Source organism: Pterocles gutturalis, unplaced genomic scaffold (assembly GCF_000699245.1).
Source record: "Pterocles gutturalis isolate BGI_N339 unplaced genomic scaffold, ASM69924v1 scaffold25219, whole genome shotgun sequence".
Taxonomy (NCBI): Eukaryota; Metazoa; Chordata; class Aves; order Pterocliformes; family Pteroclidae; genus Pterocles; species Pterocles gutturalis.
In genome coordinates, this window is record NW_010136632.1 from 34889 (window position 1) to 58032 (window position 23144).

At 41.9% G+C, this 23144-nt stretch overlaps 1 protein-coding gene across 1 annotated transcript in view; it reads left to right on the plus strand.

The window, feature by feature from the left end:
• Positions 1–15317, plus strand: part of HS1BP3 (HCLS1 binding protein 3) — a 45437-nt gene extending 30120 nt beyond the window's left edge. Inside the window, exons 4-6 of the mRNA XM_010082384.1 lie at positions 5023–5174; positions 5668–5803; positions 15089–15317. Of these exons, the coding sequence (XP_010080686.1) occupies positions 5023–5174; positions 5668–5803; positions 15089–15317 (517 nt within the window). The remainder of the gene's footprint in view (positions 1–5022; positions 5175–5667; positions 5804–15088) is intronic.
• The last annotated feature ends 7827 nt before the right edge of the window (positions 15318–23144 follow it).

The window sequence follows — 23144 nt, forward strand, 5'->3', positions numbered from 1 at the left end:
CCTTAGCTTGTTTCAGCATGTCTCACATTCTGGTTTAGTCTAGAAAAATCAAAGGAAAACGATAAAGAAATTTCCTTTATGTTAATTTTCTTTCTTTGCCATCTACTTGGTAACCCTTGTTCCCTTGCCAGGCTTATGAGTGCCTGTATGCTTTATTAGTTATTTAGTTGAAAACATTTTAGGAAATGTTCCTGTATTATGATTATTGCTAATGAGCTGTATACTAAACAAAAGTTGTCCGTCAGTGGTCTTGTCATCTGTTTTCAAATTATATTGAAAAAGAATGTAATCAGAAAGCTTAAGGACAGATTATTAAAACAGCTTGGTTTCTTTTCAGAAGAACAGGTTCTCGTGAGTGTTGAGCCCTTCAGAAAAATCTCTCCACAAAAGCAGGTCCCTAGATGGGAGCTGAACTCTTGAAAATCTGTTCCTTCAGGCTTTCTTTCCATCTGTTGCTCTGCTGGAACAATAGCCCAAGGCTGGCCAGTCTGGGGGCTGCAGCAGAAGAAACTATGCCTGCAACTATGCCTTCTTCCAAATGATTTCTAATAGGAGATTTATTCCATCTATTATGCATTATCTTATTTTGGGACATGCCAGGGCCATTTAAAACACTGTAAGTTACTGTGATGTCCACAAGAAAAGATGACTGTGTGAGGTGAAATATCCCTGCGGCCAGCACTTGTCAGGGTTGCTTAATGCTTAGCAGTCAGGCTGTGTTGGGCTGACGGGCTTAGAATTTCTATTCAGCATCCCTTGCCCAAAGCGGAAGAGAATGACCCCTTTTGTCCTGTCTGTTATTGTCAGGCAGCTTTGGAAAATGAGCTCTGTTGAATGAAAAGAAAGCGGCAGATGACATTTTGTTTTCTTCAGGAACTAGTGTATGGGTTCTTTGTTTTTCAGGAATGGTTTTCAAGAAGATGTGCTAATATTGCTGCTGTTTTAGCAGGGGTTCTTTTGTTCAAGCCTGACCATAGATTTGTGGGATCTGGGGTGTCCGTTTATATTCGTGAGCTCTTTCCTTGTAAAATCCCATGGATATCTAAAATATGAATATGTATATTCTGAATAAGTATTTTTTAATATTGCTGTGACGTTCCTTTCCTGGAGCAGGATCTTATTTCTATAAAAAAGACATGGTCATATTTTCAGAAGAGTAAGTTCTGAAAATTTTTGTCTGTGTGCTGAATTTACACTTACTCTGAATAATTACACTCACTGTTTTAACCCAGCAGTGAGCATGGGTTAGGGACTCCAGTCTGTATTGAGCAGGTAGACCTGCCCTTTGGTTTAAGCCATGTGTCACCAAGCATTAGGTCTGGACATCCAGCATTTAAAAATACAGCTGTCACACACAGAGGTTGGGAAATCTTCTGACTTTGGAGTGTCTTAGTCATCCTCGTCACTGTTTTCTACAGCTGACCAGAAAGCTTTTCTGCACTATTGATGTTCCAGTGAGACATGGGGCTGCCAAACAAGTGACCTACATTCAGTCGGTAAACAATAACATGAGAATTGTGCTCACAAAATGGGTTAGGTTTGAAAGTGTTTTCTACATACAGGGTTTTGTTGACATTTTCATGGGTGACTGGAGAATCATTTAGGAGCCAGGAGTCTCATCTGGATTTTCAAGTGTGCCAGCAACCTGACTAGGTGGATTCATACACCCTAATTTTTAGTCATCCAGTTTTGGTCCATGTCATTTAAGAGGCTAGTCTTTATCCACAGTCACTTATGAGGCAGCGTGGCTCCTTCTGGAGTCAGAGCAGAAGATGGTGGTGTTATTGAGTCATGCTCACAGTGTTACGTGTGAAGTCAGTGAGCTCAACTGGGTGAATTTGAAAATGTCAAATGCCAAGTTGAGTGTGGTGTATGAAGAAGGTGCTAATGAGCTGCAGGGCTGGAGTACAGAAGTCTTTGGGAGACTACATGTTCCTTCATTTCTGTCTTCCCAAAAGCCTCTGAATCCCTGCACCAATTTACTGCACCCTAGCAGATTACGGTCATTGAATTAACTATCTTTGCACCTTCTCTTCTGCACACCTACCAGCGTATGGCTTCACAATGATTTCAGTTCCAGCTAAGTCCTTGGTCCCCTGCTTATGGGGGGATAGCAGGAATACATAGAGAGGGGATGAGTGGTCAGGCAGACACACATTCAGGACAGCTGAAGCTGATTGTGAAACCAGAACCTCCAAAACTTCTTACACACCCTTTCTCGTCCGTTAATATCTGCTCAGCAGCACACAGCCTGGACTGGCACAGCTAAATTCAGAACCGTGGGAATCCAGTTTCCCAGTTAGAGACTGACCTCAGCAGAGTCCCTGTATGGATATGCTGGAATTACTTGGCAGTCCAGCTGTGGTTTCCTTAGAAGGGTAGTGAGGGGTAGCAACTCAAAGGCAGAAAAACAACTTCTTCATGTTCCTACTGGTAGCAGTCAAGCCCAGTGGGTTTGGCCCCATGCCCTGTAACTGCCAGTGGAGTCCCCTGGCAAAACAGAAAGCGAGCCAGCATAAGTGGGCTGGTTTTGGTGGCTAGACTAAGCAGAGGGTTATTACCAGGACTTTTCAGTTCAATTAATTTTGTTTTATGTGCTGTTCTTTATGACACTCTTTATGGTTCTCTTCCCTTTCTTTGGTATTTCCCACCATTCAGGTACTCTTTGCTGAAAATACTTTAGCTAACTATTAGTAAACTGCTTGTTAACTTCACTGGGGTGGAGACCTGTTGCTTGGAAGTGTTGGCTCATGTATATAAGTACCTGTGGCATAACAAGCTCTTATGCATCAGGAGAGCTGTTGTCACTTTCTGAATAGACAAGGGATCTTGTCACAGACTTTTTGGCATTCTGTGGGGTGGCAAATCCTCATCTATGTTGTCATCACTTCCCAAAGAATACTTTAAAAGACATGAACTAAGCGAATAAAGGTTGCTCCTTCCCCAGTATTTGTGTCTACTAATTCTATTTTTAATAAATTTGTCTGCTCTGAAAGATTCAGTCTTGCTTACTGTTCTTCTGGTTTTGTTGTTAAATACAATGGCTCTCATTTTTTACCTTTTCCTTTAAAGTTTAGGTTTATTTGAGTGATAGATTTCTTACCACGATAATAAAGCAATGAACATGAGTTTGTGCAGAAGTCCTGGGTGAAAGCTGTCTAGCTTGTACATACTATAACTTTAGATCTTGTCAGGTTTTGGAAGAAGGCTCTTTTATAAATGCTTCAGTTTGAGGCAGTTCCTTGGAGCTGACCTTTCAAAAGTAGCTTAAATTCAGAAGTCACTTGAGGCATATCCATAATGAATATAAATATGAAAAAAATAAATCCATGGAAGTTTCTCCTGCTTTAGAAAGGTTTCTATCATAAACAGTTCAGCAAATTAGCCACTGACAACTGCAAGTACCTTTAGTATATTGAATAGGGTGTATATCCAAATCAGGCCCTATTTAAGTTTGGAGTGGGGCTTGCTCTAAGGCCTCTAAAGTGCAGCATTTCCCATTGCGAAGAGATGAAGTGGTGGTAGCAAGGAATCTATGAGTTCTATTTTGGTGACAATAAACTTGTTGAAAATAACTGGAAGTAACTGGACTCCACTCTTGTGTGCAGCTGTAATTGGAAGAGGATTTTACAAGATTCTTTAATGTAGCTGGAATGTATGTGTAATCTTTTGACCTTGTTCTTCGTTTTTGATGACTATGGCATGTGAAGTGCTGATAATTGGGTTTGCTCTAGGCTGAAACCTGACCTGCTCTCTGCAAAGGAGAAGATCAGATCTTTTATTGTAAGAGGCACTCAAAGGGGCTACCTTGGAAATTGTAAGGCCATGACTGCTAAGAGTAAGGATCTCTGAAATATGGCAATTTCTTAGGAAGGCTGTCCTAAGGAGTGCTTCTCTTTCAGCTTAGTTTGAGTTGGACTTGTCATCCATAGGGTTTTGTCCTGTTCTCTAAATTTTCCTTTTTGTGCCATCTGGTTTGTCTTGTAACTCAAGCTGCCCTACTGTGAAAGCTGCCCTGTAGCTTCAGCTAGTGGAACGTGACTCCTGGGTATGACAGCAAGAGGCACATACTTTTCACTCTTCCTGGAAGAGGATTCAGCTCTCCTTGTTTAAGCCATGTGCAAATGAGGCCTCTAATCCAAACTAGTTTTTAGCTTCCTTCTCCAGCCAGTGGGAAGAGGAGGAGATCTTCAAAGATTTATTGCATCCAAATATCAGTGTTCAAAATAGCAAGATTAATTGTCCTATGGAGATGTATGTATTTTTCCACTGAGTAGAGAGGAAGCTTAAAAATTAACTTCGTCTCACTGTCAAATTTTTAGAAGACTAAATTTAGAGGAAGTTAATCCTGTCCTTGGTTCAAGAAAGTACTGAGTGACATTTTAAATTCTGTGAATAGCAGTCTGTCCAACCACGTATCTTCCAGTCCCTGCTTGCTTCAACTTACAGGTGATGTAGTCTTCTTATCATGTCTCCTCTGGGGAGGATGAGGGGCAGGTCTAACACCTTTATGGAAGGAGTATGCAGCAGTCAAAAACAGCAGCAGGAACTGGTAAGGCAGTGGAGCCAAAGATTTTTAAAAACCTATCCAAAGGGTTCAGTGCCGTGGCCCAACCTGCACATTGTTTTTGAAGCCAGCCCTTTTCTGTCTGTCTGTGACAGTGTTGCTAGAACTGCTTTCTTATTTTAAGCTTTCTGTGTAGGAGGAGTAAAACTGCTTAAAACAAAAGTGACTGAGTGGTAGTTTGCACAGTACGGCACTGTTAGCCCTGCTCTTCCAGTTCCCACTGGGTTCCTTCATAGTTCTTAAGAATACAAAACCTGAGTACAGGTAGAATATGTCGGACCAACAGTCCCTCCAGCTCCATATCCTGTTCTTGCCAGCAACTAACAGATGCCTGTGTACCTTTCTCTAGTTCTTTCCCAGCCTCCATCTATTTTTAGCTTCTGAGACTTTCTAGCCATAAATATTTCTTGTTAAATGAAGAATTGCAGCTGACTTTCTTGTCTCTTATGTTTTAGAACAAAAAAAACAAAGAAGGTGTCTGCTCCTCCAACCAAAGAAGAGAAGCCCAAATTAACCATTTTTGAAGAGGAAGGAGATCCAGATGAAGGACTCTTTGGCCCAGAAAAAGGTTTCTCATCAGTTGGTCCCAGGAAGAAGATGAAAGAGAGTAAATCTGTTCTATATTTGTTTATACATAGATTGTTTTATGTAAAGCATGTGTATAACTGAGCTTTTAAAATGCAGTGATAGAGGATAAATAATGGCTTGGGAATGTTAAGGCAAATCTTCAGCTGGGGCACAATCATCCAGAATCATTCTGAAAGAATAAATAAGACCTGTACTTCACATAGCTGTTCACTGTCGACATTTTGGGCTGGGATATTATAGGTCTGTGGGAGCTGGCTGTCCCACAGTCACTCATGCCACACTAACAAGAGTAATGTGACCTACTTCTGGGTGCAAGAAAAAAAGCAGGTTTACCATGTCCTGAGAGTGCAGAGTATCACTGCACTTTGTGGACTGGAAGTCTTTGTAAAAAAGAATTGTCTACATGATCTTTCTTTTTCAGCCCATTAACCAGATTTGCTAGCTAGTGTTAATGCAGGTATTGTGTTATGTAGCATGAATTAACTACGGCATCTTCTGGTTTCCCTTTCTAGATCTGAAATTATTTGAAGATCCAGACCTCGGTGGGGTGGTAAGACTGGGTGACTCACTACTGCTGCCAGATGCCTGTAAACACAGGGAGTACGTGCTGAACATGGGTCCTGAGGAGGACACTGAGGCACTGCTGAGGTACACATCTCAAATCTGTCATGTAGCATGAGGGTGATCTGAGGAGTTACTGAGACCTCGAAAGAGATGAATTTGAGGGCAAAGCTTAAATACTTTGAATGCTAGCTGTGACTCAGTTCCTTTACTTACAAGTAAAAGGTAAGATACATGTCATGGAGCTTTGAAATCAAGCACATTACAGGAAATTAGGAGGACCATTTGAGAAAGTTAAGGTGCAAAGTATTATTCTGTGACTCCAAAGAAAGGCTTGTGAAGGTCCAAGGCCCATCTAGTCCTCGTTTTCTAACGTGACCCTTCTGCTTTCTGCAAGGAACCCACAGGGGGTGAAAACTGACCTCCATTATGAAAAGTGAGAAACAAATCCCAGAGACAAATTCCAGAAACAGAGGAATTCAGTTTCAGTGAGCTGAAATCAGGGGCTCTTGCCACAAGAGGAGTGATTTTCTGCTCGTGGCTCACAGATCTCCATTCACACTTCCGGGAGGAATCCTGTGCATACTTCCACAGCTTCCACAGCTCATTAAAAGTTCTACCACCCTGCTTTTAATCTAGTGGATAGGAGGGCCAGAGCTCAAGAGTTACAGGAGGGAATAATGTACTTGCTCTTACGCTTACCTGCCCTCATGATAGTGTAGCACTGGAACATAGCCTCACATAACATGTTTTATTCCTGACATCTCTCTCACAAGGCTAGTTTGCCTGCACTGATAATCCTCAAGTGATCAAGCAGGGAGCCAATGCTCAGAGGGACCCTCATCACCAGGGAATGTATACTGCAGTAAAGGGTCAAATTCTTGCCTTTTGGTCTCAGGATGGCATGTGAATGATGAGGCCAACCTGCTTTCAGTGCTAATTCTTGCCAGCCAGCTCCTGTTAGGGATGTATGATTTCCACAGCAGGTACTAAACCCAGGAGAGATAATTTGTGGTTTCAAACCTCTCCTGAAGCAGGTAGTTTTGTGGCTGTTGCTTTCTGCACATGTAAAAGTGCTAGCTATCTCATCAGGAATGAAAAAAACAAAGGTTAAATTGGGTTGAGTGCCATCTCGCATTACATCCTGACAGCCCACCTGATGTTTGTAGAAGCTGATGGGGCAGGACATGACCTGATTTAGTGCTGTGGTATATTGGGAGCAAACTCATATGTGCTTGCAATATTTTTGTGTTTGCTTTCTCCTCTGCTAGCAATCTCAGCATACAGTGCTTGATCCAGATTGTTCACGTGACTAGGGGAGAAGTGCCTTTTTCAATGCAGTCTCTGCATTATTATCCACTAGTGGAGAGAGCTTCTCCATCTGTCTTGTTAATGTCCTTTGGATTATATGTTTTCTCTTCCTCAGTGGCAGGGAAAAGTCTCTGAAGTCTGCTCCAAGACCAATAGACCATCCTTTTAGGTCAGTTTAGGGTCATCAATGTTAGCAGCACACCCAGATGCTTATGGAATCCCACGGGAAAAGATTCCATTTCTTTAAAATTCCAGTAGTTTTTATTTATTCTCAAATTGTCCCATTAATTTCAGTAGTTGACAAGTCATCAAGATCCGGTTGGAAATTACTACATGTAATGAAGCAGAAAATCATGCCAGTGGTCTAATAGGAAAGTTGCTACAGGAGTCCAAAGGCAAATGCTGGCTGTGCAAGAAGTATAGGCAGATAGGTCAGGATCTGTTGACCTGTTCAGGTGCTTAACACCCTCTGAAATCCCCCTGATAAACTAGTTCACAGTGTTATCTGCACATCACAGAGAGCTGATGGACTGAATGCAAGGTGATTGGAGGTAAAGGAGAAGCTGGTAGAGGGAGGAGGAGGAGGGGCAGTGCTGTTTCAGTCTGATAGAATAGTTCACCTCATCTCTATGTAAATTCATTGCAGTCACCTGAAATCCTGTAGCTGAACCTTCTCAAGTGATTATGCACAAGGTACTTTGTTTTCTGTTCAGCTGGAAGCCTTAGCAGAACTGTCAGGTCTCATAAATGTATAGGCAGCATTTGAATCATCTCCCACCTTCCTTTACCACCAGACTGGTGTTACACGTTCTTGCAGGGCAGTGCCACAGTCTTGTTCCCAGGCTGGGACCCTTTGGGATGAGAGGAAATGTTCAGTGTGAGCTGAACCCTGCAATCTCTCTGGCATAAGTGGTTGACCATATTTTGAGGCCAAAGAATAAATATTGCCTTTGCCCTGTAGATGTTGACAATCCTTCCCCATTCCCAAAGGGGACTGAAGAAATCTCTCCCCAGCCCTCAGATCAAAGTAGGACCTATGACAACCCACTCCTTTAGTAGGCTAGAGCTTCTAAGCTACTAGAGGAAAACTGCCAATTTCTTAGTCTGTTGGACATACTCTGTTATGCCATACAGAAAATTTGCCTGGACACATTTTGGCAAGAGCTAAGACCAGCCTGAGCTATGATGCACCAGCAGGTCTGTGGTAGGTGCAGAAACCACTGTACACAGATGGATTAGCTGAATAATGCAGATGTAGTAGTTCTTGACTTATGTAGTGTACATTTGCATGTACTACATGGTTTGCTCATATGTACATGGTAGACCCAAGACTGACTGGAAAATGTACTTTCCAGTGAATCACGGGCAGGGATAGGAGAGCCCTGCCTAAGGCAGAGGAAGGCAGGACCTTCTTCTTCCAAAGGGGAGATGGGAAAAGGATGATGTTCAGAGTAGAACACAGGAGCAACCAAGTCCTCCATGATCTTTATGGTACCAGAGTGGTTGTACCAGCAGTAGCACCACAGCAATGTCAGCACGACAGTGAATCCCCAGCAGTGACTTGTAACACTTGAGGAAGAGACTGTGACAGAGACAAATGAGTCTGCAAAATGTGTGTGGGCTGTGCTTGTCACAACATGAAGGAGAAGAGAGTATGATAAATGTTCTTATTGCAAACTGAAGACTATGCTCTCTGTGGATACTTGCTCAAATGAGATGGGAATTACTGTTTTAAATAGAATCACCTACTTTACATGAACAAATGTTGAGCTTTGAGAAGAACCAATTGCTTTGTAAGTGTAATGAAAGATTTATTTTTATGGCAAAATAGCCGTGTCCATTCAAACAAGTATCTTCCCTCTTGCTGTCCATTGACCAGCCTCTTATTGGTTGCTAATTTCTTGGCCTACCAACAAATATTAAGTGATGGTGATGGAGAAATTAGGTGAGCTCCCTCACTCTTAACCACTGGCATTGTAGACGCAGACACTCTTCTCTACCACTAAGTCTACCATAATATATCACTGAGGTGCCTGGAGAGCACTGTACTTGCATGTCCTTCCAGAACTTGTGGAAAAGAGATAAATTGCTGTGGTAGGAACCAGCAAGGTTAAGTCTCATCATGTTGCCTTCAGGAAAAAAAGAAGCACATCATACTCTTCCTTCATGAGATGTGCTTTGAGAAAAGGAGGGATAAGTAACGAAGCCTTTTGGGCTTATCTCTTCACCACAGGGATACGAAGAAACCCAGGCTCTTCCTGGGTCCTATTGCTTTTGACTCTTCCAAGGTGCAAGGTGACCAACTGCAGTGAGATGAAAGAGTCGCTGATCAGCCCTTTCCCAGGTGTTAAAAGAATTATCCTTGGGAATGGATTTAGGACCAGGCTTCTGTTTTCGCCTGTCATTTTCGTGGGTCATTTAATACCGTATAATGATTCTTTCTGGATGCATTCAGCCATTTGCCTCCACTCTCAAAGCTCCTCATCAGGTCTGATTTCCATTTAAGCTTGAGACAGAAGTCAACTGCTACAGAAATCGGTATCCTGCAAACTCTCCCGTCATGGATGCTCATGCCATCTTATTTTCTCATCTCTGTCGACCCAGTGGCCACAGATGTGCAAATTAAGTTTTCATGCAGCAGGACTGCAGTCAACCTCGTCTGCCTCATTAATCTAAATAGTGCCTGCCTGGTGTGATGGATCAGGTTTTTGAGGAAAACCAATGCTAGAACTGATCGTATGAATGTTGCAGCAGCTCTGTGGGCCCACAGAATTACATAAATGATCACACATCCTAGTCTGAAGTAATTATCACAGTTGTCTGAGCAGCTTTTTAGGAGAGATTTAATTAACTTCACTTTTCATAATGAATAGAGAGTTGAACTGGAAGGAAGCAGCTGTTAGCATAACATTTGTCTTTTTCCAGTACTGAGAAAAGTGTCAGCAGCAGGATCCCGGTTCTGCTGCCCTGTGATGGCAGACCTCGTGTATTCTTTCTTAGGAAAGGGACAATCCAGCTCTCACCTTTGTGCTACAGCTATATCATCCTGCCTGTGCCCATAAAAGACGAAATTTGTCTGTATTTACAGGTTGATCTGTTTTTACAGTTCCAAACTGTGCCATCAGTGAGGCAAGGGATGACCCTTTCGGGAGCATTGCATTGTTAGAGGCTGAAGCTGTTTGTGAAACCGCATCCTAACAATAGCCACTTCTGAACATCGTTCGGTCCATACAGCTTCTTGAGCAGGTTTGTTAGCTTCAGGTTTGCCAAGGAAAAGTTGCCACCTGTGAAGCAGAAAAAGTTTGTATGTTCTTCATTCAGCAGGCCATTCGCAGATGCTGAATTCAGAGAGCAACACTTAAATCTTCAGACTAGCCAGGACCCATATGGGACATCACCTCCAGCACCACATGAGGAGAAATGCTTTCTCCTTGTCCTGAGGATATGAGAGCAGCACCATAGCTGGGAGAAAGAACAGCTTTGAGAAACTCCAGAGGGTTTAGATCTAGATCTTTTGGGCAGAGGGTTGTTTGGGTGATGGGCAGGTGGCAGAGGAGGTTGCAACAACTGAGTCAGAAATTTCCTGACCACTCCAGGGCAGTTTCCCTTGCTTGCTGTAACCTGAATTTGGGGAAAGAGCTTTGATTTGGCTGCAGTAGCTTTCATTAAACAAATAAATTCTTTTTCTGCCAGCTTTTGTCGGGTTTTCTTTGCTGCCCAAGAGAGCACTTTCTGTGATGGTTTTCAAGCATTTATTTTGTTAATTTAATTTTTCCTGTGGTGTATAGCGATGCTATGTACAAACAGTGGAAGAGCTACAAAGTAAACTTGGCCAACAGAATAGAAAGGCTTTTGCCAGACAGGGAACATTAATTCTTGCCCTGCCCCAAGAAACATGTACGTGTTAACATAAAACAATGCGGAGGGGTGACCTAGAGTCCTAGTCTCTCTTAGTGTAGCCAGAGATGCTTTTGCTAGGCATGAGAGTCACCAGATTTCAACCACGTTGCCCCAGATTACTTGCATTTTTGACAGCCGTCTTCAGCTGGGTTGGGGTAGGAGCTGCCTGCTCTCCCTTGCCCCAACAGTGCCTTTGCCTGATGATAGGGAACTTTCTAGAAAAGCAGGAGACAGAGGTTTGAACTTCTTCAGGGTGGGAAAAAATTGAACCACCTCCCTGGTTCAAATTGTAAAAATCGAATTGTCTCATTTCCTGGATGAGTGATCTAACCCGTAGGCTGTTTTCCTCAGAACTCTTCTTGTGGGCATATGCATGTAGGACTTACCTGTACTAATGACCCTGTTCCCTGGCCTTTGACCAGACAGCACTGCTGGGCTGCATCCATGCTGGTGGGCTCTCTCCAGCTCCAGAACATGGTGACCGTACGCAGGTGCCTGCTGGGAATGGTCCTTGTCCTGCGCCAGCTCCGAGCTGTGCCTGGGAGTTTTTTGGAAGAGGGCTAATCTGTCCCAGACCGAAGTTGTGCCAGTGGTTCTAACATTTCAGCAGTACAGACTGTCACGTTCCAGCGTCCAGGCATATTTCCTGGCACTGGTTAAAGTACCAATGTGAACTTACCTGTAGTGGATTGCAGGGGAAAGCAGGAGCTGGAAGGGAGATAACCTGTGGCGCAGCCCACTGTGCTTTGGACTCCTGTGGTTAACTCCAGCCTGTATAATTTCCACGGACCTTGTTAGACATCACACTGTCTCTGATGACCATAGCAGAAGTGATGGTCAACAGACACTTCAAAGGCTCCTGCCTATTTTTGGGAACAAGTCTTTTCCCAAGTCATATATGTGATATTACACCTCTCCCCAAGGCTTTGCTAAGGTGTCTCCCATACTTGGAATTAACACCAGACAAAATAAAGACACTGATAATAAGAAAGTCTGTTCTGCAAGAACTGCTGTGAGTTGCATAAGCTAGCTTCAAGCATGATCCTTTTGGATAGTTTAGCAAATTATGGGAGTCTTTGTCTCTTGCTTTCATTACTGATTCTCCTCATTAGAGCGTTCCCAGCAAGCAGAGGTCACTGTCCCCATCATGCTAGATTCTGTACACGCACATAGCCATTCCTGTCCCAAAGATCTTGTCCAGATAGACAGGACAGAGCTCAGAGAAGTGGCATCTAAAATATTGATGTTCTGGTGGCAGCTGCATCTGTCTCCAAGTCAGAACTCGTCTACTCTCTTGAAGTCCACATGCTATCATTCACATCACAGGGCTTTGTGACAGCCTTTCTTCACTAAGGGTTTTGATTGCTTTCTGTGTCTGGAAACAAAGAGAATTTCCACCAACAAAGCCTGTGAATCAGCACAACAGTATGGCAGGAATTTTAAATGATGTGGTGCTGCTTTTCCATTACAGAAAAAGAAAGAGACTAATTAGAGAATGATTAATTACATGGATTCTGTGCCTGATTGTCTATAAAAAGATGGGGGAATGGGAAGGTTCTTCCTTTAATCTCCTTGTTATTTCAGAATAGTTGTTTGATTTTTTTCTTCCTCGTCCTGGCCTGGAGTTAAATATGGTGGTAGTTATGCACTGTAACAATTCATTTGCTTCTCAAGACATAGAAGTCCTTGTTTCTATCTCTGCCTGAGGCTTTTTGCATTTTACCTCGTTGGTTTTCCAAAGACAGTTGTGTCTCACATGATCAAACGGCAGTGGATCAAACAGTTCGCCTGGCACTGCAGCACTGAAAAGCAGGTTTTGAGACAAAGACCACATATTATCTACTGCCTTCTCTGTAAAAAACTTCTGTCTAACTAAGGTTTTTTAAAAAAACAGGACAAAAAAAGGAGATTTACATGATCAGCTTCCAGACTGTGAAAGTCATCTCCTGCAGAATATTTGGCCTAAAAGCACACTACTAGAAAAAAACCACCCCACACCTCCAAAAAAAACCCCATAACCTACTGAACTGCATCTTTTGGGGGTATTTTATGACTGTGCTGGGTGGTTTTGTTGCTATGGTTAGCACAGAAATTAATAGGGTAGATTTAGATTAAACATAAGGAAGAAATTCTTTACTATGAGGGTGGTGAGGCAGTGGCCCAGGTTGCCCAGGGAAGCTGTGGATGCCCCATCCCTGGAGGTGTTCAAGGCCAGGCTGGATGAGGCTTTGGGCTAGTGGGAGGTGTCCCTGCCCATGGCAGGGGGGTTGCAACTCGATGATCTTTAAGGTCCCTTCCAACCCAAACCATTCTATGATAATATAGAGCCACACAGAAGCAGACAGGTGTGGAATCTATACCATCTGATCAAGTTAATGAACTGTATTTACTGCTGCCCTTTCTGGGCAGTTACACCTAGCTCAAAATCATGCTCCATATGACCTGTATGTATATGTGTCCTTGCTTTGGCTGGAACAGAATTCGCTTTCTTCATAGTAGCTAGTAAGACGCTGTGTTTTGAATTTGTGCTGAGAAGGCTGATAACATACTGATGTTTGAGTGCTGGACCCTATCCAGCGAGTGGTCCTTCTGTCAAATCCATGTCCCTCCAACTCAGAGACAAGGATGTCATGTGGGACTGTGTCAAAGGCTTTGCACAAGTCCAGGTAGATTATGTCAGTTGTAAATTTGTAAATTTGTATATATTACTATTATTACTATCATTACTATTATTTTCAATTTTGTTGTAGTTTAGTTATTGAATTGTTCTTATCTCAACCCACGAGTCTCTTTTCCCTTTACCACTTTAATTCTGTCCTCCATTCCCAGGAGCGAGGAGGGTGAGCGAGTGTTTGTTGTATTTTGGCTATGAGCCAGAGTAAAAACTACAACAATATGTATGTATTGTTCATCTGGTTCTTATGGTTTCTGTTATTTATGATCAAAACTTTATGACATGGGCACTGATTCATTCAGTATTTGTTTATGCCAAGAAGAGAGGCATCAGATCAGCTAATGAAAGCTAGCCTTCAGAAACACCAGCCCTAACATGTTTTTGTTACACAGCAGAGAGAACAAGAATGTGTCTTGGCAATGTGATCACAGGTGTGATATCTCTTGGATATCAGAGTTTGCAGCAAACAAAAATGCCTGGGCTTAAACTAAATTAATTTCTTCTATGCAGATGAGGAATTCAGGAGGAAGGAATACACTGACAAGGTGTTTTGTAAGTTAGATGAGATATGACACCCACAGGGAATCACGGAAACTAAGAGACATCAGAAATCTTATTATCTAAATAAAAGGGAATATAATCTCCAGCATTACTTGAGGCATGAAATTTAAGGTAACAGCAGGAGCTGCCCTCTGGAGTGCAGAGTCCGCAAGGTAGAGTTCAAGGTGCAGAGCCCTGAGACAATGTCCCTGCTCTGTCCATCAGTTGTTCCAGCTTCAGTGGGAACAAAGTTGGGCACACAGAGCATGCTGTGTCTTTTGGTAAGGTCAGACAATCAAGGTAGAAAACATACTTAACTGTTTCAGGTGTTTTGGGATATTTCACTAGGAAATAGGACTATTTCCTTGTGAAATAGTCATCAAAAAAGCTGTAAAACTCCTTCAGTTTCTTGGAAGCTAATGTGAATATAATATTTTTAAAGCCATTGGGGTTTCCAGTTTCTCATGATTGAGCGTAGGGGATGCTTAATCTCAGTCTTGTGGGATGAGGATGAAGAGGAAGCAAAGCTGAATGTGAAATATTTTCAAAGCTGAATGTGAAATATTTTACTATCCCAGGAAACCTTCTGAGCTCTTGAGGAAGGAAACCACCCTGTCACAAATCAAAAGCATTTTTTTTCCCAAATTAAAATCAAGCTCTTTTTATTTTGATAATTTCAAATTGGTTTTAATTTAGACATTTGAAAACATTCTGTAAAATTAATTAGCTTGCATAGTGAACTGAAAAATCACATTATAAAAAGACAGTTCTTATTTTGGTAACATTGAAACTTTTATGGAAAATTCTTCCTAAAAGATAAATTTATCAAAATTGGTCCTTTCCCGCAGAAAGTTTTGTTTTACAAGCATGCATTTTCTTACCAAAAAAAAAAAAAAAAAAAGTTCAGAAATTCCAAAAGTGTTACTGATGTTTTCTTCTCATTCCAGAGTTGAGGATGATTTAGAGAAACTCTTGAAAGTAACCTCCAAACCAAAACCTAAGGTACCATCAAAACCACCGTTGCCTCAGAAGCCAGCAGTTGCCCCCAGGAACACTAATTCATCTCCATTGGCAAAGCCAAAGGAAAACAGGATTCAGACAATGAATGAAGTGGACATTCTCCAATATATCCAGGAAAATGAATCTCTCAGCAACCAAGATACCAGTCTTTTTTGAGCATACGTATTTTTTAAATGTAATTATGCCTTTTTGGACCAAAACTCCCAGTGAACTCAAGTGGCAGTAGCATGAATTGAACAGATCTCTTTACAGTCACAGTGCTCATTTCTATAGCATCATCTAGAGAGCAGCAAGTTTGACTAGAACAGGCTCGACATGATGTTTTCAAAGCATTGCAGTTGTGGTATAATGTTGCCTTAGATTTTCAGGGTTTTACAGGGAATGTGGAGGACATAGAACTACAGATTGTCTACTACTATTTTTGTATCAACATAGTACAGTTCTGGCCAGTGTAGTCATAACTGAAAATAGTAAACATGTTGTACATACGGCAATTGTGAATAGTGTCCAACAAATGGTCTGAGGCAGGACAGGATGATGTTCCTGTCATTTTAGACCATGTATGTCAGCTCACTGGAAAGGCAATTTTCCTTTTATCCTGTGCGTTTTTGTAGCAGCCCTTTCCTCCCTGGCTGGTATTTCAGTAATTTATAACTGGAAACTGTTAAGTATAGGTAACTGTTCCTCTGTAGTTCAGAGAAATACTGAAATCCCAGCTAAGCCTGACAATCTGCTGGCTTTGTTGTTCTGCAAATGCCAGCTTGTAGGACAGCTTGTAGGACTGCAAAGACTAGACTCTATGCATCTCTACCCACTGGGGAGAATAGCAGATGACTGAAGTCTGCAGTCATCTGCATCTAAGAGTGCAGCTCCAGACACAGGCTGAGGTTGCAGTGTGTAGGAGTTTTGGATGCTGTAGGACTCTTGTGAACCTACTCAAGATGCACAAGGGCTAATTTTTTCCAACCAAGTCTTTGTGGGCTTCCACTGTACTTAGTAGAGAGAAAGAGATTTCTCCAGGAGGTGATTCAGTGCAGGTGTCCTAATGGAGGAACTCTGAATTGCTCTCTGGAGTCACTCCCTCTTTCTCCTTCCCCTCTCCCAAAACTTAAGACAAGAAGCCGTGGTGATTAATGCCACTAAACTAACAAGAGTTTTTTGATAAAACAGTGATCTGTTCATACTATGGCAATAGTTAAAACATGGGAGGACAAACTTGGGATTATCCAGAGGTAAAAACAGGAAGAAAATATGCTAGAGAAATTTTAATATGCAGGAAAATAAAAACACAGTAGAACAGGGATCCCAGGCTGTCCCCATTCTTCTCCGTTTCAGGCACTCTGACTGAACATGTTCAGTTTACATCTAGTGTGGGTTTATACCTGCTGTCATGTAGAATGAGATTCCTGAACTCATTCTGCCTGTGTTCTACCCAGATGTGAAGACAAGCTCCCCAGGAGGAAAGTGTTAATATATTTAAGCCATATCACTATCCCCAAATTTGCCTTTCTAATATAGAACAAAATAAATAGAACCATTATATATATATATTTTTAATAATGAAATTATCTCTATTAGTATTTCCTTTTTAATCCAATGGAAAATTTTATAAAGGTATTTTGTTTTGATGGGACAGATAAAACATAACCATTTGCTCTCATCTATCTACAGTATGTTTCAGTATAATAAAACATTTTGCTAACCTGCAGGTGTTATTGTTGTTCTTTAGGTTGTACACTAGCAGCAAATCAGAGTTAAAGAATGGATTCCATTAGGACATGAGGAGCGTTACATGGTGTTAAAGTGCATGCTCAGCTAAAACCCTGTGTAAATAAATATGAAACCAAGAATATAGCTTTGTTCATATATCCTTTGAGAGCAGCCAAAGGTAAAACTATATATGAGCAAAGGTGGGACCTGATCCTGTCTCTTCTCACACTGTCCCGCTGCAATTAGGAAACTTTTTTATCCCATCCTGCAAAAGGGGAGCGGAAGCACCAAGGAGAAAATAAATGACTTGCCAGAGAGCAGGCAGGGAATAGCAGGCAGGAGAAATGAATTCAGGACAGCCTTCCTGTTGCACTACCTACTGTCATGAACAGCCACTGTATATGTAACTGAGAGCTGAGGAATCTTGATCTCCACTTTATTCAGCACTGTCTAGGGAGACTGCTTGCATTTCTGTATTTTTGGCTTCCAGCCCATCACATAGGCTGACCACTGCTAAAACTACCATACTAAGGGCCATGGATTTCATGATCAATAGACTGAGTGCAGATCTTCACCCTTAGTGGGGGATCAACAGAGGAAAAGGACTTAAGATTTCTTGAAGTAAATCAGAAACATCATAGAAGAACAGAGCTGGCAGAGGCCTGGGAAGACCAGTTTGTCCACCATCCTGCCTTAAGCAGGAACACCTGCCCTGTGCCCTGCTGGTGCCAGATCTTACAGGCCAGGACAAGGTGTTACTGGTGTGAGGTTGCAACTGGAAGAGCAGACAAATGCCAGAGCAGGACATGGAGGCTGAGCACAGGCTGAGCATGGGCACTGAATTATTCTTGCAGTGACAGTAATTATGCCCATGTTATCCCTCACAGGCGTGTTTCTAACCTGTCCTTAAAGGTTTGTCTGGCTGGAGAGCATCTCTGGGGGTGTCATAGCCTCCGTGGGTGGTGCTATTACAATACTTTGCTATCCTATTATAAACCTTTTTCTCCTGTTTGACATAATTGTTCCTTCCTCCAGCTTAAGCTCATTGCCTCTAATTCTCACCACCACAGAAGGAGAACAAAGAATATTCCTTTCAGTCTCTTTTCTAGTCTGAACAACTCTGTCTGGTGAGGGTGGCAGCAAGACAGGTCAAGATATCACCAGCTTCTCATGACTTGGTGCGCTCTAGATGAATGTTGTCATATTTCATTGTATTTCTCCCATTTTAGAAGAATTGCTATATATCCAGATAGCAACTTAACAGGGGCCATAAAGGATGCCAGCATCCTACACCCTCTCATTAACACCACTTGGTGCAGTGACACAATGTGCAGCCTTTGTTCCGGCTGGGACTAGGTTTGTCTTTCACCGTTCTTCATACCAGTGTCATCTGTCTGCCTTCCACCACCTCTTAAAGAGCTCCACTCAGAAATAGCTCATGCTTTGCAGAGCAGTGGGAGGTTAGGTATTATATATTACCATCATAACCATGGGAACATTCCCAGTAATACTGATGTAACACCAGTATAGCTGTATCCATTCTGAATGGCCAAGGAATACTTTACCCCCTAGCCCTCCCTAAAATTGTCAAATTACCTAAACAACAGGGAAGGAAGAACTGTTAATTGTTTCCTGTGCTAGATTTTTAAGATGATTTTAAGGTCAATGTTTTACTTAAGAAAAAAATCTCTCTTTCCTGTCAGGGTCCTAACATAAAAGGATCCTTCATAAATCCCAGTGTTACACATGTGTTTTACAATGCAAATGTCTAGCTCCAGTAATATTTATAGGCACTTAGAGGTGAGTTACAGTCCTTGAATAAATTATATATAATGAATCATTATTATACAAGAGATGAATGTCAGCAAAATGTAGCCCAGAAAAATTGAACATATTATTTGAAATGACATAGGGAAACCACACAACATACTTTGCATCCTGCCAGAGCAGAACTTACTTTCTTTTTTGCATACATCACTTCTAGTAGTAGCTATTTTATTAGCCTGCTCTTGACAACTCTTGAAATTCAATTATGGACTCTAATGTAGTTCTTGGCTGACAGGCATCACCTTTTGACATCAGTAATAGCTAGCTCATCAGAAGATTTGAAAAGCAAGGGAGTTATATTTAAAACCTTACAAAAGATGTTTTCTTTAGTGATTAGAACTCATAATAGGTTATCTCTATTGCTTTAGAAGCTGCTTCTTGTTTTGTATAACCTTCTGCTTGTTATGTGGATTAGCACTAATTAACAACACTATAAGCTTCATTATTTGGGTCCCAGTTAAAATACTGATTTCACCAAGCTGGGTATTTCACAGATGACCTGTGGGTCATAGCTCAGGTCTGTTTGGTTGCTAAATTTTTAGGAAAGCTAATTCCCACGGAGCATTTAAGGCCTAATTCTGTCAGTGACAATGTGCATTGGGTCTAGAAAAATATATTAATTGAAACTGATATATCTGCTAATCTTTGCCCAGATGTTATACAAAGATACAAAGAAGCTGAGCTTGCTACAACAGAATACACAAGTCAGCCTGTAATTTAAGGTCATGAAAATCCAGCACTGTTCATGGGGCACTAAGGCATTAGCTAATGAAAGGAGACTGTAAATGAGCAATCCCTGTGGTCATTAGGCTTTAATACAGAGTACAAGAACACACTGGTATTTCACTTAAAAATCTGTCACTGATGTCACCAAGGATTCTTGAATCTTTGTGTGTGTGTGCATCAACCATATTTCTTACAGATCGATGTGATCACACATTTGTGACAGTTTAAACCTCTGTAAGCCAAGAAGAGAGATGGGGTTTACTGTGAGGTTTTATTTATATTCTTGCTTTTCATCTCAACAGCAACAAGAGTTGCTGAATAAAGTTACTCACTTGCTTCCAGTATTGTACCCATTGCTTACTCAATTCCTCTTGAAACCCTTCTGATCCATTTTTTTCAGCCCTCACCATACCACTGATCTTTCTTTACAGCCTTCTGCATATTACTGGTGTTTAATGTCACACATTGAACCTAATGAATTCAAGGGAAATCGTGTGCCTGTGTTTCTAGAGAACCATCTGTAGGGCACACTGCTTCGAGTGAAAATACTAGCCGTGAAAGATGATGATGGTAAATTAAATTAATAGTCAAATTAAGTGCCGCTGGGGGAGTTCAGAAGTCAATGAAGCTGCTTAAAGGATTGATTAGTCATAGATGTTTAGGGACTAAGTGTTGTTCATACCAGGATGTTATGGATGCTAAAAATTTACACGGGGTCAAGGAGACACTGGTTAGACTCATGGAGGAGAAATCTATTGCAGGTTATTAGAGATGCCACTTAGACCTTGAGAAGTCCTTGAGCTACAAGTTGCTGGAAACAAGGAGAATACTCAACAAGCAAATATTTTCATATTTCCTTGTCATCTGCTTTTGGCTGGTGTGAAGTATACCATACTTGGCTGACCCAAAACTCAACACTGAATGAGTGACTTAGTGAGGATTTTGTAACTGAAAGAACAGAACATCCTCAGTGCTTTCTCATCCTGCTTCCTGGCACCCTCCATAGGATCTGTCCACTGGCCTTATGACAACAAAACCATTTCCACTATTTACTCAGGAGAGATTCCTGAAGTCAATGGAAATTTTTATTTGCAATATATACTTTTTCAAAAGCCACTTTTGAATGTGTTGTCTTCACAGTGAACAGTAAAAGCCTTATTGATATCAGAGGAAGATTTCAGACATTCTTGAATGCTCCTCCAGATCCCACCCTTAATGGTAAGATTAGTAGATACTAAGATTTGCCTAGGAAGTCAAATGTAAGAGATTTCTAAGGGTAACTAGGCAACAAATGGCATCAACACAACAACCAGCAAATTTCAGTGGAATAATCCCTAAATAGACCATCCGATGTTATGTTACGCTCTTTTTCAGTGAGGTGCTCAGGAACCTCAGAGTTTGAAGCAATCACCAGACCCAAAAAGGCATTAACACCAGCCCCTGCTGCATTAACAGCCACCGTGGTTTGTTGTTTTTATTATCAAGTACCTAAGAATCATGGTATCAAATCTAGAGGTTTGGAGCCGTTAAAGCCATGGGAAGCATTGTGGTCCTTGTGGAATCTTAATGTGGGAGTTTCAGTCACCCAGTTAAATCAGGATGATGAATGAAAACCATCATTTTGTTGTTTCTTTGGTAAAAAAATGCAAACCAATCTTTCCTTGAGCTTATTAATGCTCTCTGAATGTGATGTAGCCATTTTCTGCCAAAGGCAATGTTTCCATGCCATTTATGTCACTGAAAGGTTGCTTCCTGCGCCTGCTGGGAGAGTCGTACAGTCAATCTAATCTGTCAAAACACCAGGCAGATCATTAGAAGCTTGGTGATGCTGATGTTTGGGAGAGGAGGTAAAGGAATAGGATGTGACACCACTGTTCAAGCCTGATCGACTTGGAGAGCACCACCGAGAATGGGAGAGACAGGACAGAATGCAAGCAGGCATGTGCCTGATTTATACACAGAGCCTCTCACTTCCCTGGAAAGATTAGGGCTGTAGAGCTGAAACAACCAATTTGTTTAATGGTTCTTCGAGGAGATGAGCGCCATGGTTTTTCAAATGAACATAAAAGCAAACAAAACAAAATTACAAAATTCCTGGGGTGTTTACTGGGCACTTTTCTTACTTTTCTGCTCAGTTCTCTGTGCTTTTTAAGTTCATCCAAGGAATTTGTGCTAATGATCACAAATTTCTCAGATTATTTTGTTGGTAATAATAATTTAAGGCCACTAATTTCACATCAGAGAAGCTTATAGAGCTTATTGTTCAGTTTGATAATGTCCGGGTATGTTAACAAGTTCTTAGTGTGAACAAAAATAACAATTTCTTTACCTGGAATGCTGAGAATCACAGCTACCCAGTGCTTTCCCTCCCACCTTATGCAATCAAATCTGCAGGCTACTATGATTTGTTTTGCTGCTTATGCCCTCCTGTGTCTTGACCTTTAATAGCTTACATATTTAATCTTATGTACAGTCCCTGAAAGGAATTTTTTGTGTCCAGAACTGCTGGCTAATTATAGTTGCAATGCCTTGCCTACAAAGAACACCTAATTCTACACGGAGTAACGTGGAACATTGTTTTCATGAAGAACAAAAAAGAAATCTGGGGCTGTCTTCATCAGCGGTTTAGTTCAGCTCAAGGGAGCATTTTGGTAGCAAACCTCCTGATCAGCTCCATTTGCCGTACACCGGTTCCCATCACAGAGCTGCCGTGGAACAAACCAGACACTTGGGTCCAGAGGACCCAGTAGAAGTAGAAATAACTTCCCCCAGATGTGTACCTGTGGGCAGTGGGTACTCACCACCAGCTGTTTCACTTTGCAAATCGTCTCTGTACTGAGGGAGCAAAGGGAGGAAGGGCCAAAATCACTGGGAGGTTCAGGGGTCCCCTGGTCTGCAGGTGCTGGAGTGGATTTTGCAATACCCAGTCAGGTGCCTTTAATGTAACAGCTTAGTCTCTGCCCGTCTGTCTCTGCTCTCTAGGCTGTTAATGAGTTTTTCATTTAACAAACATTGGCTGAACTAAACAAACAATGTTGTATTGTTTGGGAGTTGCAGGGGAGACAACAAGCCCCCACATCTCCAGCTCCCAAGGAGATGTCTTTTATTAGTGTTTACAAAATCTCTGTTTCTCCTTCCAGGAATCCTACTTCTTTCCAACTTCAGCCGGGAAGGTAAAGCATGACTTTGGCACTGCCTTGCTTCATGTTTGCTGGAGAAATGGGAAATGGGGGTTCAAAAGTCCCTGGGGCTGAGAAAGGCAAAAAGCCCCCCCATTTCTCCCCTCCTGCATGAGTACTTTAGGCAATGTAGCAGCAAAAAGCTAGAAGAAATAAAAATTTCCTTAAGCAATGATATAGGAGGCTGTCTCAAACCTGTCTCGAAAAAATAGGGAGTGGGGGTCACTGTGAGATACTGTCACTTCCTCCCATTTCCAAGCTGGCAACAGCCCAAGGAGGCTGGATGGGGTGGGGGTGTTGGTATGGCTGTGCCCCATGCTCCCTGGCTGTGCCCAGTGGAGTGCTTGCAGCTGGGGCTGGCAACCAGCGAGGCTATTCCCAACTGTGTAACACTTTATAGATTTACCAGCTCCAGTTTTCCCGTATTTGCAAGTCTGTGGATGACGGCTGTTTTGCAGAGTAGTGATGAGCTGACCTGTTTCCTTTTAATGCCGTAATTACCAGATTGACTGCCTTCCCCTTCAAGGTAATGACCTGCAGT